We start from the raw sequence: 16,238 nt of genomic DNA, 5'->3' as shown, positions 1-16,238 counted from the left end.
ATAGCATCACCTGTTACATGTGGAAAGTTACAAAACAGATGTTTGTGATCATTCCATAAACTTCCTAGTCTTACATCTCCCTATCCTAGCTTTTTTAAAATGCTATTATATTAATTTCTGAATTAACGATAAAATATTAAATATCATTTTTGTGCTTTCTATTAAATAACTGTAAAAGACAGTTTACAGAGCACTGATTTTTGTTTTTATTTGCTTTTTACTTGCTGTCCTTTTACTGTATTTATGTTTATTTTATTTATTCTAGTATTATTTAGCATTGGTATGAAAAAAACACACTGAGATAAAAATTGCTGAGATAAAAAAAAAGTTTACAGCACAGCACTGTTTCTAAAATGAAATGTAATGGAAGTGTTTTAAGTGTTCTCAGAAAGCGTATCACCAAAGCATCACAGCTACAGTAGCAGCTGGAAAAATTCTGAGGATTGTTATGTTTGTGAGAGTGCTAAGTGTCATCCGTCTCCTCCGCTTGCAGAAGCTAGTGAGGTTTTATCTTGAATTTGAGCGAGTAAGTATTTTCTCCCATTCATCACTGTGAAACATCAATGCCAAATTTAGTTGCAAGTCTCCTCAACAACTGCCATGTTACACGGTTATTAATGGAATTATGAAAAAGTTAATTAAACCAAGTTAACTGATTCCCAGCAAATCAGCTGCAGTTATTATTTCTTTAAGAATTTTAAAAGGAGAATTTTGCCTGCACATTTTATGTAACCACGCTTGAATCAGGTCTTGCATTTTGGAAAAGAATAATTATTGTATTTCTTCAGTATGATGACGAGGACTGATTTATTACTAAAAGCCAAGGCCTTTTCAGTCAGTTTTACTTGTATAACACAATGAAAGTTTATCCCAATCCCATATACCCCTTATTTAATAAGTATACACTGATCAGCTGTAACATTAAAACCACCATCTAGTTTCTATACTCGTTGTCCATTTCATCAGCTCCACTTAATATATACGTGCACTTTGTAGTTCTACAATTACAGACTGTAGTCCATCTGTTTCTCTGCATACTTAATTCGCCCCCTTTCACCCTGTTCTTCAATGGTCAGGATGCCCACAGGACTACCACAGAGCAGGTGGTATTTGGGTGGTGGATCATTTTCAGCACTGCAGTGACACTGACGTGGTGGTGGTGTGTTAGTGTGTGTTGTGTTGGTCTGAGTGGATCAGACACGGCAGTGTTGCTGGAGTTTTTAAACACCTCAGTGTCACTGCTGGACTTGGAGTGTAGAAACAAGGATGTGGATGTATTGTTATGGCTGATCACGGTGTCTGAGACCACATGTGAAAATGATTCTATTGTGCATTCTTCTCTGCTTTAATACAGTGTTATTCATCACAAATTATATTATCAGCATAACAATTTCAGTGACAAGTAGGGTATTTGAAATATTTACATGAATTTTAGTATTTCTTAGTGTTTGGTACAATAAATGCTTCTTTTACCGCACACTCAAGCTGGCAGTGGACTCCACATGTTTGTGCAAAAGCCTCAGATGAGTTTATCTAATCCACCTGAGACTTGTCTGAACACGAGCTTCAGTGGAAGAGATACACAAAAAATGTGACCTTTTTGTACGAAGACTATATCCTGGTCAGTGTCACAAATTTGCCATAATTTGAATAGTGACCTTGATATAGTGCAGAATCTTTTATATTTCCTCTTCGTTTTACATCCCATAACTTTTTTTGTTGTTGTTTTGCTTGTTTGTTGTTGCTTATTTCCAGGTTTTGAATGAAAAAGAAAAAACATAAAAAGATTTTCAATGTGGTCTCAGACTTTTGGACAGCATTGTTTTTGTGTCTACATATATATATATAATCCTCCCTCTTTTGTTCCTTTGCAGATTTCAGATGGGAACCTTGTGAAATTTAATATTTTTTTCAGAATTGTACAAATATGGCTGGCTATGTTTTTAATAAGCCATTGGAATGATTGTATGCAGTACTTTTTGTTTTACCTCGAAGGATTTCCCCCAGACTGCTGGGTTGTAAAAGAGAAGCTTTTGGTAAGTAGTGTTTGTGCTGTGCTATTATTTGAGTTCTTGTTTTCAAAGAATGCAAATGTAGGGATATATGGACAGACTATTCTACTCACTTTCATAATGTCAGCTCAGGTTATGTGAGGTTGCATGTGCACATTTTTGTTTTTTTTTGTGTATTACAGAATGCCACAGTTGGGGAAAAATACTCATTGTGTGTTTTTCGAGGGCTGTCTCATACGATCACAATATCCTATGGATCAGACAACCTTCCTACAAGTACGTCAGGGGTCGTAACTTAATTTGCCTGGGAAGCCTGTAGGCCTCTGCCTCTGGCTTGAGTAGAAAACATGCAAATCACTCTTGAGTCAGTTCATTGTTGGTACAATTTATAATGTATGAGTTAGCAAGTAAAAAGTCAGGAATGCAGGTTTACAGAACAAATGGCATAGAATCCCATTTTGCATTTTGAAACAGTACTACAGTGTAAAGCCATGGCTCAAAGCTCAAATAGACCATGACACTCTTAAAACTCTTTCAGATGAGAATGAGATGTGGATTGTTATGACCAGTGTGTTTTCTGGAGTCTTAATGTATGCAATGTTAGCTTGCAACGTTGCTGCAATGATCACCAGCCTTGATGGGCCACAAAAAGCATACAAAAGCAAGGTATGTAGTGCTGCAGTCTTTGCAAAAGCAGTGGAATTAAAAGGCTTTCCATCTTGTTCCATTATTTTAAAACTCTTATAAGAGTTTCATAAGAAAGTAGAGAACACCAATCACGACTGAATCACTGTGTCTGAAATTTCTGAAGGCCACCTGCCCTGCTCTCTCTAGTGGTAACACTTGCCTAATTACTTTCACAAAACTTGCGATTGTAGTAAAGAGTCATGCTCTCAAGCAAAATTCAGTTCCAGCTGTAGAATTTAGTAGTATTCTTACTGATGTTTTTGCACTGGAGTGTAGATTTAGAATCTACGCTCACAAAATAACAAGTGAATGTAATACCGTGCCATGGCCTCTGCCTTATAGTTGGACCAAGTAGAGGAATACATGAACTACAGAAAGCTTCCTAAAGCATTGTGCCTTCGCATCATTGAGTATTACCAGGCTCGCTATGGAGGAAAATGGTTTGATAATGATATCCTCAGTCTGGTGTCAAAGTCTTTGAAAGAGGTATTAATAAATGTTGATTGAAAACTGAAAATTCTTTCTGGATTATTTTTCTATGATATTGAAAATTAGATTATTTTTCCTTTATATTATGTCCTTCTAAAAAAAATCAATTTTTTCTACTCCATAGGAAATTCTGACAGCCACCTGTGGACAATTGCTAAGAAATTCTCCACTGTTCCAGAATTGTGATGTAAACTTCATCAATGTGATTCTTCCAAAACTGCAATATGAAGTTTTCCTGGAAAAGGACATTATCATCCATCAAAGTGCCCCTATTGACCGTATGTTCTTCATCCAACGTGGAGAGGTCATCGTGGAGACAGAGTCTTTTCAGAAACAACTATGTGATGGCAAGTACTTTGGAGGTTAGTCATTGTATAGTAAGACAGGCATGCTACAACTTTACTTGAAGATGTTAAGAATCACAGGAGCAGCTGGTGTTGTTTAAATGGCCCAAATCTTGCATTTTTCTTTTTCTTTTTTTCCTTGAGGTCTCCTTATGAGGTTTATGTACCAGAAACAGGAGTAATTCGTTTTTACATGACCATTTTAAAACCTCTCTTTATCTCAGGGTTCGTACGGGTGCTTGAAATCCTTGAAAATGCTTGAATTTTAATGTTGTATTTTCCAGGTTTGAAAAGTGGTGGAATTTTGGATAAAGTGCTTGAAAATGCTTGAAATTGTACCTGTATTCCTTTCATGACAAATAGCTATCTGACTGAATAGTTTGGTTATTAAATAGAGAAATAAAATAAGTCGCAGCCTAAAATGAAAAACTGCTCCACCTGGGCTCGCTTGCGCATCTGTGTGTGTGATAGTGATGGGAATTTCGTCTGTTGTTGGTGAACCAAGATCATTTGGCTTGGCTCACCCAGAAGTGCCAAGTCTTTTGGCTCCCAAATGGCTCTTCATTATACCACCACGAAGAGGATCACCCTAACATTCTGCCTTATATTAAGTTACAAAAAAGAAAGAAAGAAAGAAAAATGGCTCTTGGACGGGAGCCGGCTCCCATTGTTCTTTTAAAACAGGGGTCGGCAACATGCGGCTCTTTTACTGCACTGTTGCGGCTTCACAGCAGAATTAGATTTTTAGGTAAAAATAAAATATTTATAAGCGCTCCAGTTGGTTTCTGGATATGTTTAATCTGCAACGAGAAACTGTCAAACACTAAAAAGTCGCGAAGCTGATTCAGATTCTTGTTAGAATTGTCCCGTTCCACCTTAAACAGTGCAGCAGTTGTATTCTGGCGCCTCATGCACCATTTAAGGTGCAACAGAAAAATTCGAACAAGAAGCTGGCGAATGAGAAGCTGAATTCAGCCTTGTAAGAAGTTGAAAGTTAAGAGATATTTTACAAGAAACTATTCTACTTTTGTTGAAGAGTTTCCTGCCTAAGATGCGAGAAGCATGGCTATAGCTAAGCTTAGGCTTAAAGCAAATTAAGTCTGTGTTTTGTATTATATATTTTTTAGCCTGTACTAGTACCTTAGCACATACTGAGTCATATTTACAGCCAAGATGTTAAAATGGACATGAAATATTTGATTTTTGTTGAAAGGACACTATGGCTCTTTTAAACATTTGGGTTGGCTCTGACTTAAAAGACCTGGCTCAAAGAGCTTGCTTGCGACCCATACACCGCTGGCTAGTGTGTGACTGCGATCTGCCAGTCTGGTTTTAAGTTGTAACAAGCCACTATTCCTATTGTTTTGATTTGCACAAGACTGTGGGAAAAGGTTATAGAGCTGATTGACTGCCTACCACAAAGGTGATAGTTGTTATTTTTGACATTTTCAGTAAATAGTATTTGTTGGAAGTGAAGTTATTTGTTGAGTGATTTTTTGGGATAATTGTTTTATCTTGACTCAGCAAGGTTAAATAGCAAGGAAAGTCTGCTTACAAACAGGTGACACATTTTGAAACATAAAACGTATGTGTTTTTCAATTATTTCTTATCCTTCTGCTATTACCAAACACAGTTCTGGTTGTTTATAGCATAATACCATCTCTTTTAATGTGATAAAAAGTGAATGAACTATTTTGAGTGTGTATGTATTTGTATAAATGTGTAATTTACTACAGCTGTAAGGTGCTGGAAAAGCTTGAAAATGGACATTGAAAGTGCTTGAAAAGTGCTTGAATTTGACCTTGGAAAAAGTGTATGAAGCCTCTATCTTTATAAATTAGACCACAAAAAATAATCTATGTTGAATGATAAATTGTTTGATGTTTTTATGTATTATTGAAATGCCCAGAAGATGCAAGACTGTGCAAACTGTAAATACCCCCTTGCTGCCCTGTTTCTTGAGCCTGGTGGCTTTGCATGAGTGCTGAGGCAACAGGTTGAGGAGTTCTCTCTGTCTCTCTCGGCTCAGGTGCTCATGCTGTCTTTAATGAGAGCCAGCTGACACTGGTTTGGCATCAGCAGTGCTTCCCTGGCTGTCATTGGCGCTTGGGCCTGGCCTCATGTTGCCTCTTGTGGCTCTTGTCGGCGCCTGGCAAATCCTCTCATTAACATATTTTAGTATGTTGAACCATGATAGGTTCAAGCTCATTTGTGACATACAATACTAGGCTGCTTCGTAGTCCCCATAAATAGAATTTTTCACATGTACTGAGAAAGTCTGTTCTGTTACAACCACTGAATGCAGTCTAACTGGCAATTGGCATATATATATATATATATATATATATATATATATATATATATATATATATATATATATGTGTGTGTGTGTTGTGTGTATATGAACAGTACATTTTGAAACTTCAGCAATGTTTATATACTATATCAAGCTGTCTTATTTTAAAATTTTAAATTGCAACTTTAAATTGCAGCAAATTAAATTGAACTGTTATTTTTGCAGAAATTGCTCTCCTGACCAGAGGAAAGAGACTGGCCCTTGCCATGTCTTTTCCTTGTCTGGGAATAACTTTAGACAGGTTCTGCAGGAGTTCCCTGATGCCATGATGGAAATTGAGAAAACATGGCAAGGAGATCTAGGGGGAAAGTTTTAGGCGACTTGCAACTAAGAGAATTTTAATATTAAAAAGGGAAGTCAATAGTGCTATTGATCAGTGGTGTTCCTAATTTTCTTTTTTAAAATGTTTGTTTTTTGAAACAAATATTTCTGACAAATCTCTGTTTGACAATTTTCAGCTTCAACATGGGCAATATAAATCTATAAAGCTTCACCATATTTTTGCTTTTATGTAGTCTAATTTCTTTACAAAAATAAAAAAAGATGAAAGGACTAGACAGAAGACCTCTGCAAAAAAATGTAAATTGCCAAGACACATATGTTGATCTTTGCTACACAGCAGAAGCTTTGGTGCTAGAAAAAGTCAGACAGTGCTGGAAGTCACACAGGCCCTGAGATTTAACGTTTAACAGCGTAAAAAGTGCCCCATGTGATTATTCAGAATTCACTCTGGTCTTTCATCCATGTAACAGACTGGCTTTGAATGCACAATGCTGAACATCTCTGGTGATTCAGAATGTGTATGTTAAAACTGTCTAACTGCCTGTGATATAGTGGCTGTGTGACTTGGAAGTTCAGAACTTCACTAATCAACAATTCACCTCAACTGCACTGTCAGAGATTTATTGACAAGTGAACTGTGAGCATGAGCAGTAAGACCTTGCATTTGTAAAATGAAAGTTATTCAGTCAGCCTCAAGTTACCATACCTACTTGTAGTCTTAAAATACTTTTTAATCTTTAATCTTTACTGTGCAATATTAAAGATTCACATAGAATGTGGCAGTGCCTGCTACAAACCTTTCTGAATGTGATGAGCTTTTACTTTGCTTTGCACTGCAGATTTAAAAATGAATGTGGCATGTTTGTTTTTTTATTGAAGATGCTGGGTTGTAAGATAATGCTTTCCCACCTGATGCTGACCTAGAAGGAAAATGCTGAACTACAGGGATGGCGCTGAACTAGAGAGATGATGTGATGGAGGGGGAAATATCTGAACTGCTAAAGTGGTATTTTTTTGTTAAATTAAAAGATAGTTATGCTGCTGTAAAAGGGACATGTTTGTTGTTTGTTGTATTTTCAGAGTTCATATAATTTACTCGCAACCTGTGATTTATTATTATTTGCAAATAATAAATAACTTCAATTATTTCAAGCAGTGTCTGATTTCTCAGCAACACTAAATGATGTTTATAACCCTCAGAAAATTAAAGATCAGTTACCCATTACATTATTTTGAATGCCACACTGAAACTTGGCCTTGTATCATGACACCCAGAACATTTACTGGGAGAATAGAGATGCAACATCAAGTCTGTAATTTAACACTGTAAAAAAAAAAAGCTAGAGAATCAGTGACCTGCATCTGTAGTGCAGTAAAGCACAGTATATTTTCCTGCATTATGTATGTTATGGAAATCTAAATTCTTTCACAAAAATACTATAAAAATATTTTTTTTTATCTTTTTGATGAAACAAAAACTAAAAATACTGTTTTGTACAGATTTTTAAAGATTTTTGTGTCTTTGTTTATCCGTTTTCATGAATATTTCCAAACATGCATGCTTTACTGTGTAGGAAAAGTATAATTCACCCGAGCATCAGACTTGTAGGTGTTTACTTGTCAGAATCACCTGTCTGGTTCAGATAACATGTGATCATGATATTCAAAACCACCCATTGTGATGGTGAGCCAGTCTACATTTCAGACGTGCCTCATTCATGTGTGCATGAAGCAGAGAGGCTGAATAGTTGATGAGACTGTCGAGGGAGAATGACAGTAATGAGGTGAAGGAGATTAGAAAGTCTGGCACTTGATATCTCTTTGCCACCCTGTTTGAACAGGGCAGGAGAACTATACTGGAAAATTACTGTGTGTGTGTGTGTGTGTGTTTGTGTGTGTGTGCGTGAGAGAGAGAGAACAAGTGAGAGAGTGTAAGGGAGAGAAAGAGAAGATCAGCATAAAAGAAGTCCCGAAATAAAGTTGTCAGGGCGGCACAATGATGTTAAAAGTGGCTCCCTGATCACAGTGCTTAGTCAGGGAGTAGAGATGGAGAGGGCAGCACCTGGAGGCAGGGAACGCTTCAGCTGGGATGGCTGGAAAAATTTGCTGCTGCCCCAGTTAAACAGACAGTCTCTTTATGTGTACGGCAGTGAAGTGGCTGTGGAGAGGGAGTGCATCAGACAAAGAGAAAGAGGAGTCTTCGTGATCCATCCCTTCAGTCCTTTAAGGTACTGTATGCTTCTAAATGTTTTTTGAAAGTTACATTAATAAGAAGATGCTGTAAAACAGCTCTAACTCTTGCTTATTCAGGAGCTACTACACGATGTGCATGGTTGCCATCACTTTTCTGAACCTGATTGGGATCCCGATAGAGATTGCCTTTTTAGATGGCCAGACAGGAGTTGGCTGGGAGGGTTTCAATGTCTTCTCAGACACACTGTTCTTGATTGACGTTGGGCTCAACTTTCGGATGGGCATAATTGCAGAGGACAGTGAGGTAACCATATCAACTCAAGACCCTCACTAGCAGCTACAGAAATATTCCACATGTTCCTGTCCAGAATGAATTAACACATTCTCTCCATCATCCAGGCAGCAATTCTTGATCTAAAGTGCATTCGACAAAATTATTTAAAGAGCTGGTTTATACCAGATGTGATAGCAGCATTTCCAGTTGGTTACATAATACTAATTGCGGTAAGGTCATATTCCTTTATCTATGGCCAGTACCCAAAAAACACTAGAACTTTTTGTAGTTTTGAGTGTTTTTCATGTAGTTTTGAATGCTTTTCAGGACCTACAGTATCACAGTGACTCTTCCAAAGCCAGTAAAATGGTACGTATCCTCATGTTTGTGAGAATCCTCAGCCTTGTCCGTCTGCTGCGTGTATCCCGGCTCGTCAGGTTTTTTAATGAAGTTGAGAAAGTAAGTACTTTTTGGAATAATACCTGTAATCTCATTGCACAAATGTGCACTCTTCTTTGCACTGCTGAACTTTCATGAAGCGACTGTATATTTTTGTGTTCTGTTGTATCCTGATCGTTTTTTATGTTGGATTTTGTTGCTCAATAGGTTTCAAATGCAAATCTGGAGGTGGTTCGAGTGTTCTTTAGAATTTTGTCTTTGTTTATGATGATTTTTCTCCTGTGCCACTGGAACGGCTGTGTGCAGTATTTTGTTCCAATGCTGGAAGAATTCCCTTCAGACTGCTGGGTGCGGCGTGAAAATCTTATGGTACTTAGTTATGCAATGTCACAGCATGTCTAATGTGCCAGCAGCGTTGGAACTAGATAGATGTTTGCTAGAAGTATTTAAAACATCTTTTAGGTTCATTTACTTGCTTCTTATGTCCACAGTTGAGCCTTTTAGTAAGTCATAATAATGAGAAAGACTCAATATCTCATAATTATGAGTAATTATGAGAACATAATTGTGTGACGTTTTCTCATTATTATGAGATAATGAGCCATAATTCTGAGAAATCTTTTTATAATTACTAAATTGATTCATTTATTATTTTCTAAGTTACATTTTGTTGAAATGGGCTTCCATACCTTGTTGTTTTAATATACAGTGCCCTCCGCAAGTATTAGCACCCACTGGTAAACATGAGCAAAGCAGGCTGTAAAAAACATGCTTTATTGCTTATTCTTTTGATCCTTCATTCAAAATATTAACAAAAATCTAACTTTATTGAAGTGCAATGATTGACAAAAAAACTCAAATCTTATCAGGAAGTAGATATTTTTCTCAAATCTGTGTGCAGAATGTCCTCTTCCCAGTAAATGCTTACCATCTCCAGTTGTTTAAAGCTTTTTGATCATCGACCTGATAGTGTTAAAGGGCCTATTCAACTGTTCAGATGTTTTCTTGTAGCCATTTCCTGATTTGTGTAGCTCAACAACCTTTTGTCACACATCAGTGCTGTTTTATCTGGTATTTCTCTAAATGATGGATGACTGAAGGAATTTGGCCTGTGTTTCATCTCATATATATTTCCCAGTGATTCAGGACGTCATGACTGACCATCTAAACGTTCCTAATCACTCAGGTGAACTTAAAGACATAAAATATGAATGGGAATATACTTCAGTTGGATTTCACTCTTAAGAATTTCTAGGGGTGCCAATAATTGTGGCACACAAAGATTTAAGAGAAATATTTTTTTCATGAAAATATATTTTTTCTTTCAATCATTATATCTTAAATAAACGTAGGATTTTTGCCAGTATGTTGAATGATAGATCAAAAGAATAAGTAATTTTTTTACAGCTCATTTCACTCATGATTTCCAGGGGTGCCAATATTTGTGGAGGGCACTGTATTCAACAACGTTAATGAAAAAGTAAAACATAAGTCTGTTTTGCAGAATGCCACAGTGGGGGAGAAGTATTCATTTGGCATCTTTCGTGCACTCTCACATATGACTGCAATATCCTATGGTTCCTCTGAGACACCAACAAGTAAACATCATAATTCTAATCAGTCAATAAGTACTTGGCTTGGTTTGTTTTAAACTACTGTGTAATAAGTATCTTATGTAATATCTTTTTTGTTCTTATTGCTTTAGATGAGGTGGAGCTGTGGATTGTCATGACTAGCATTGTGTCAGGGGCACTTATGTATACAGTCCTGGTTGCCAACACTGTTGCCCTATTGACTGATGCAGACATCCCAGCAAGAATATATAAGAGCAAGGTACAGGAAAACACAGTCCATCAGAGATGGATAGATATCTATCCATGTCCTGGAATGCTGTTTGTACATGATTTTTTAATCTTCCATTGTAGATGAATCATCTGGAAGACTATATGGTCTTCATGAAGCTTCCTAAAGCCTTGCGTCTTCGCATAAGCAATTACTTTCAGGCTCGCTATCAGGGGAAGTGGTATGAAGAGAAGGATGTTCTAAATTGGGTGTCTTCATCACTTAGAGAGGTACCATTTCATGAATAGTGAGCGTTTAAAATCATATTTATTTCACATTGAATGAGTTCTTTCAACTTGTGTTAATTTTTAAAGGAAATTTTGATGACCATGTGCTCGGGCCTTGTGAGAAAAGTTCCCCTGTTCCAGAACTGTGATGTGAACTTCATCAGCTCGATTGTCTCAGAACTACAGTATGAGGTTTTCCAGGAGGGTGATGTCATCATGTGTCAGAACACTCCGGGTGATCGCATGTTCTTCATTGAGCATGGACAGGTAGTTTTGGAGACAGACTCTTTTCAGCAGGAGCTGTGTGATGGTGACTATTTTGGAGGTATGATATAAGACAGATTGTCTTTTCAAATGTAGAGACTTCAGAATAAGATGCTGTATGTTTTGAATTAACACATTAAACTGAAAAGCTCTGTATATTAGTTTCATAGGAATTACTAATTAATACATCTTAAGACTAAAAACTGTTGAGATGATGGTGCTGATAAAACAAAGATAATGATAAAAATGATGATGAAAAATGATCATTTGTGCTTCATGAATGTTGTTTCTTGCCTTTCCCAGAGACTTGTCTCCTGACCAGAGGAAGGCGTTTGTCTACAGTTCAAGCACAGACCATATGTCAACTCTTCTCTCTGTGTGTGGATAGTTTTTATAGAGTCCTTCGTAATTACCCAGAGGTTATGACAGATATCTACAGAGAACACCTCAGTGGCGATTGAACTTTGGGCTCCCAACCTCAAGACCATAATTCATAATTCCTGAGGCCAAAGGACATGACATGTACATAAAGCATGTACAATGCTCTTCAAAAGTCAGAGACCACCTTTCATTTATTTGATTTTATATCAAAATGGCCATCAAGTGCAAGTTATTAATTTTTCAGCATCAGGACAATGCAGACAACATATTGTTACTGTCCAAAGAAAATCATTTTCTGCAGATTTTGATTGTATAATTTGTAATTTGTAAAATGTTTTCTACATAATTTGAGCTCAGCAGCCACACTTCACCAGACTGGACCAATAGAAATGTTTCAAAATTGCTTGAAGAAATACTCTATACATTAACTTATATTGTAAGTAAAAGCTGTTTTTGCAGATAGTTTTTTTTTTGTTTTGTTTTTTTTTTGAACAGCGACAATTTACTTATCAGAAAATTAAAAAGGGGCCTCAACAACTAAATATAACTATTTTCAGTATTTTGTTTGTCCACCCTTTGCTTTAAATACAGCTTCCATGCTTGTCAGGAGACTTGCTTTCAGCGAATTCTGCAGGAATATTTTTCTGTATCTCTGAAGTTCAGTTTTGGAAGTTTTTTTTGCTTATTACTATTCAGGTAATCCCAAACACATTCATGGCTGGGTTGGCCAGTCCATTCTTCTGAGAACAACAAACCATTTTTCCCCAAACTTTCTTCTTCATATTAGATTTTATTTATAATTAATCTCTTCAGAAATATCTTATTTATAAGATCACTTGTACTTAATGCCCTTTGTGACTGCAAATTAAGTAAATGAAGGGTGGTTTCTGACTTTTGTACAGTACTGTGTAGACATATAATAAATGAAATCTCAATTTAACACTCAGATTCCTCAGGGACTTTTAGTATGATAATTTGTAGTGGAGTGCATTCTAAATAGAAAACTGCCATAGTCACCACAGTCATAATTCTAATGCACTTATCAGTCTGTGGTAAATGAACATTTGGAAATGTTTAGTTTAAACAATTACACAATACTTTTTTGGATGTTCAGCATGATTTACTTTAATTAAGTGTATTACTTATTTTTGCACACAAGTTTAAAGTAACATACATAGGAATTGTGTTCCAAACTGTTATAGTATCCGGTAATAGTTCATACAACATCTAGCCCACTATATATATATTTTTTTGAGCAATACAGAGATACACTTACATTCAGGGAATTCATTACTTGATGTAAATACTCATTTGAATGTAACATGAATCAATTCTGGTGATTTACCCAAATACACAAATTGTTCCAGAGGCCAGCCTGTGCTTGTATTCATATTGGTAATATGAGGCCTGAGGAAAATTGCACTTCATCTCCATTTTACCTGGTACAACATGGATAGCAACACCTGCGCCAAGCCCTTCCTGCAGCTTTTTTAACATTCGATTGGCTAGGTAGAGTCTAGCCTTGCCTGGATCTTCTTCTATTGCTGCATAGATTTCGGGTGGGGGGTTTGGAATCTTCCACTCCAGGTCCACTATCAGCTGATGGATGCGAGCTTTATCCAGCGAGGAAGGGGTGTCCCTGTAGCAGGCGACTATATTGGAATTGGGTACTTCTGAGCAAACAGAGATGAAGTTCTCAGAGGCCAGACTGAGTTGATTGCTTTGCTGTTCAGTTCCCTCCTTGGCTTCATCTGCTGCCTCCTTCCAGGAGCCCACAGGGGGGTGTACCATCACAGCCCAGTGCAGCCAGTCATAATTTCGCTCTAAAGTTTTTAGGATCTCTGCTGCTTGCTCCTCAGGCGTGTGTGTGTTCCACCGAATCTCCAGGATCTGCTTCCTGACATCCTCTTCTGCCTGCTCGCGGAAGTATCCAGAACAGAGCCCTCCAGTGTTTTTCATTTTCCTGTACAGGGCAGCCATCCTATCTGACCAGCTCTTTATGAGAAGGGCCTGATCTCTGCCTGTCAAAGAGGACTCTACAAAAAGACACAGCAGACCTGTTCCAAGAACAAAATTCACCTGTAATGAAAAAGTCCAGATTTATATGAATGAATGAATGAATGAGAGAAATTATTACATTTGTCAACATATGAAATTATATTATTGTTACACAATAATTATTTCATTGTAATGCTATAGGCAGTGCTTATTCACTGGCATTAAAAGATAAAGGTCAATGCAGTTCCTGAATAAACAGCCAAGAGTTATCAGCTGTCATTGGCTTGTCCTTGGTATGTAAGCACTGAAATGTACTTTACTTGTATGCATATCAAGGTCAGCATGCATCTTGGAAATAATCTTGCCTATCAAAGGTGCCTAATTAATTGTCCATTAACACGTTCCTAACTTTCTAACTGCTTACATTAGCCAGCAGTCCCTCTGAAGCAACATGAGATTAAGTGCCTTGCTCAAGGGCATGGTGGGGGCACCATCAGCTGAGAATGGAGCCATGACTTCTTGAGTCATAGCCAAGTGCTCAGCTACCACCACCCAGAAACTGAAGTTTATTTCACTGTAGAGATTAATTTTATACAAACGCCCATGCACACAAACTTGAAGTACATACAGTGCACTGACCTTGACACAAAACTCCTTAACCTGCCAGCGTTTTGGTTTACGGTTTCGCACAAGCTCTTCTAACAGGGTGGGCTGATCAGTCAGGACAGAAATGCCCATCATACGACTGTACAATGCTGTCAGCTGCCTCTCCAGACGATACTCCTGAACATAACTCAAAAACACTTCCTTTTCCCGCTTTGTAAACTCTGGCTGGGCTCTCACAGATGCGCCTAGCTGATTGTACACCACAACCAAGTCATATTCAAGACGGTGAACCTCCTGATCGGTGAGCAGGCCTGGTCCAAAGGAGCTAAGCTGATTATCAATGTGATCCAAGTTCTTCTTCACCAGGTCCATATCATCAGATGTAGCACTGCCACTTAGATAAGTGCAGATTCCCTCAACTAGTACACGCATGGACTGCATGAAGCCGACAGGTTCCAGAACTTTCCCAAAGAGCGCCATGGTTTGGACCAAAAGGATATTAAAGAACTGACCTGGAGATCAAAGCAGGCAAAAGAAACAAAGTAAACATTTACATTAAATAATTGATCATATACATAAATAAAACAGACACAGATTAACAAAAGGGATGTAACTCTGACAGAAATGCATAGAAGCTCACCGAAGTGCAGAGGAAGTGGGGTTTATGTCACCTTCACTTTGGCTCTAGAATTTATACTCACGCACCAGAGCAAATAAGGGTTTGATAACATTTTTCCCTTAGATGCCCTTGAAATAACATTTACAGCCTGAACAATAGCATTGTGGTATTTGCTGGGAGATTAAGTGAACTAACATGTTCACAGTCTTGGTCATTTCATTCTGTCAGTGATGAGTTTTGTTACAAAAAAATGCTGGTCATGAATAGCTCACCCTCACATAGAGGATCAGACAGGAAAAAATCAGTGCTTAAGAGCAAACAGAAAGGAAGACGAAAATCCCCTTATTTTACATTTACCCAACACATACAAATGAACGAACATGCAACACGGTGGTTCAAATAAACGAATAAATAAATAAATAATCACACAAACCATCACTGCACAACTGCACTTTGAATTCTTCAAATCTTAATCTTTGAATGCTTCTATGGGAAAGCTGCGTGTGAACTGAACACAACTGAACGCCTACATCAGCAATGGGTGCACCTTAACATGGCTGAATTCAAGGTATCTGGATACTGTGGCATTGGTGTAAAACGAGACAAGGGAGAAGCCACTGTTTCTGCCACAAGAAGCACCCTTTTATTTACACCAGCAGAAAAGGCACATACAAACACAGTTGGTGACTTCTAGCCATAAGTTTTCTTCCAATTATAGGCACACAAACTCACCACTATCTCACCACACCCCAACACGACATAGCACAAACAACACATCACTGTTGTCGGAAGAAAACCTTATATCTCCAAAATGGTAACTTTACAGGAGAAGGAAAAAACATACCTTACTGTTAATGTAAGTCAATGGAACCAGACTTTTTTCCCCAAATAATTTTAGGTAATTTCTTTTAATCCATTCATCATGAAATGTATATACAATGTAAAGGCCAGCAGATATTTTCAAATTTTGTCAAAAACTGAAAAACATTAAAAATGAAGCTACAAGGTTTTCTTCTGACAACTGTGACATACAACATATGTTAAAGCAAAAAATAACAACAACAGCAACAATTCCCCCTTCAAGGAGGGGGAGACAGGGCAACCCGAAGCAAGTGGCAGCTGCCACAATACTTTTGGACATACAGAATGAAGGCTGTTAATGGATTAGAAGGGAACCGTACGCACAAATAAAATAGTCTTTGTGCCCTTATTTCAAAGTGAATTTTTTCAGTTACATACTAAAGAACGGACATAATGCAGCATT

The 16,238-nt window shown here is 37.4% G+C and overlaps 3 protein-coding genes across 3 annotated transcripts; 2 read left to right on the top strand and 1 right to left on the bottom strand.

Annotated features, from left to right (window-relative positions):
• The first annotated feature begins 8,217 nt into the window (after window positions 1–8,217).
• On the top strand, window positions 8,218–11,831 carry LOC118809472 (potassium/sodium hyperpolarization-activated cyclic nucleotide-gated channel 1-like). Its single transcript, XM_036572826.1, has 9 exons — window positions 8,218–8,406; window positions 8,489–8,668; window positions 8,764–8,868; window positions 8,966–9,097; window positions 9,245–9,392; window positions 10,743–10,870; window positions 10,963–11,109; window positions 11,194–11,431; window positions 11,674–11,831. Exons 1-9 carry the CDS (start codon window positions 8,218–8,220, stop codon window positions 11,829–11,831), a joined length of 1,425 nt encoding a protein of 474 aa, XP_036428719.1.
• On the top strand, window positions 10,574–11,198 carry LOC118810080 (potassium/sodium hyperpolarization-activated cyclic nucleotide-gated channel 1-like). The gene is made up of 3 exons (XM_036573609.1): window positions 10,574–10,635; window positions 10,743–10,870; window positions 10,963–11,198. The coding sequence occupies exons 1-3, from the start codon at window positions 10,596–10,598 to the stop codon at window positions 11,125–11,127; spliced, it is 333 nt and encodes a 110-aa protein (XP_036429502.1). The 5' UTR covers window positions 10,574–10,595; the 3' UTR covers window positions 11,128–11,198.
• A 1,261-nt stretch (window positions 11,832–13,092) lies between the features above and the next one.
• On the bottom strand, window positions 13,093–15,015 carry LOC118809464. The gene is made up of 3 exons (XM_036572817.1): window positions 14,996–15,015; window positions 14,389–14,867; window positions 13,093–13,830 (listed from the first exon to the last, which is right to left on the bottom strand). The coding sequence occupies exons 2-3, from the start codon at window positions 14,833–14,835 to the stop codon at window positions 13,093–13,095; spliced, it is 1,185 nt and encodes a 394-aa protein (XP_036428710.1). The 5' UTR covers window positions 14,836–14,867; window positions 14,996–15,015.
• Between the last annotated feature and the right edge of the window lie 1,223 nt (window positions 15,016–16,238).

This window comes from Colossoma macropomum, unplaced genomic scaffold (genome assembly GCF_904425465.1).
Source record: "Colossoma macropomum unplaced genomic scaffold, Colossoma_macropomum, whole genome shotgun sequence".
Classification (NCBI taxonomy): Eukaryota; Metazoa; Chordata; class Actinopteri; order Characiformes; family Serrasalmidae; genus Colossoma; species Colossoma macropomum.
Note: the sequence above shows the minus strand (reverse complement) of the source record. Positions and strands in the feature narration are given on the sequence as shown.

What these genes read in the sequence shown, in the direction of transcription:
- LOC118809472 (XM_036572826.1), top strand. Translation starts at nt 8,218, where the DNA reads ATGGAGAGGGCAGCACCTGGAGGCAGGGAACGCTTCAGCTGGGATGGC. An exon ending in TCAGTCCTTTAAGGTACTGT is followed by an intron (nt 8,407 to 8,488) that starts ATGCTTCTAAAT and finishes TTCAGGAGCTAC; the next exon opens with TACACGATGTGCATGGTTGC. An exon ending in TGATGGTGACTATTTTGGAG is followed by an intron (nt 11,432 to 11,673) that starts GTATGATATAAG and finishes TGCCTTTCCCAG; the next exon opens with AGACTTGTCTCCTGACCAGA.
- LOC118810080 (XM_036573609.1), top strand. Translation starts at nt 10,596, where the DNA reads ATGACTGCAATATCCTATGGTTCCTCTGAGACACCAACAA. An exon ending in TTCCTCTGAGACACCAACAA is followed by an intron (nt 10,636 to 10,742) that starts GTAAACATCATA and finishes TTATTGCTTTAG; the next exon opens with ATGAGGTGGAGCTGTGGATT. An exon ending in CAAGAATATATAAGAGCAAG is followed by an intron (nt 10,871 to 10,962) that starts GTACAGGAAAAC and finishes CTTCCATTGTAG; the next exon opens with ATGAATCATCTGGAAGACTA.
- LOC118809464 (XM_036572817.1), bottom strand. Translation starts at nt 14,835, where the DNA reads ATGGCGCTCTTTGGGAAAGTTCTGGAACCTGTCGGCTTCATGCAGTCC. An exon ending in TTAAGGAGTTTTGTGTCAAG is followed by an intron (nt 13,831 to 14,388) that starts GTCAGTGCACTG and finishes TTTTCATTACAG; the next exon opens with GTGAATTTTGTTCTTGGAAC.